We start from the raw sequence: 225 nt of genomic DNA on the forward strand, positions 1-225 counted from the left end.
GGCCCTCTCCGCAGCCGGAGGCATGGCGTCGCAGCTGGAAGGGGCCATGGAGACGCTCATCAACGTCTTCCACCACTACTCGGGCAAAGAGGGGGACAAGTACAAGCTGAGCAAGAAGGAGCTGAAGGAGCTGCTGCAGAGTGAGCTGGGCTGCTTCCTGGAGGTAGGGACCGGCCGTGCCGGGGCGCGGGGGGTGCCCCTTATCCTCCCCGCCGTGGGGCAGCA

General features: G+C 66.7%; 1 protein-coding gene across 1 annotated transcript; it reads left to right on the forward strand.

Annotated features, from left to right (window-relative positions):
• Positions 1-22: 22 nt before the first annotated feature.
• LOC104510266 (protein S100-A1-like) lies at positions 23-163 on the forward strand (the record flags this gene model as incomplete). The annotated part of the gene is made up of 1 exon (XM_010152451.1): positions 23-163. A coding segment is annotated over exon 1 (141 nt), but the record flags the coding sequence as incomplete, so codon positions are not given.
• Positions 164-225: the final 62 nt, after the last annotated feature.

The sequence above is a fragment of the Eurypyga helias genome, unplaced genomic scaffold, assembly GCF_000690775.1.
Source record: "Eurypyga helias isolate BGI_N326 unplaced genomic scaffold, ASM69077v1 scaffold35825, whole genome shotgun sequence".
In the NCBI taxonomy this organism is placed as follows: domain Eukaryota; kingdom Metazoa; phylum Chordata; class Aves; order Eurypygiformes; family Eurypygidae; genus Eurypyga; species Eurypyga helias.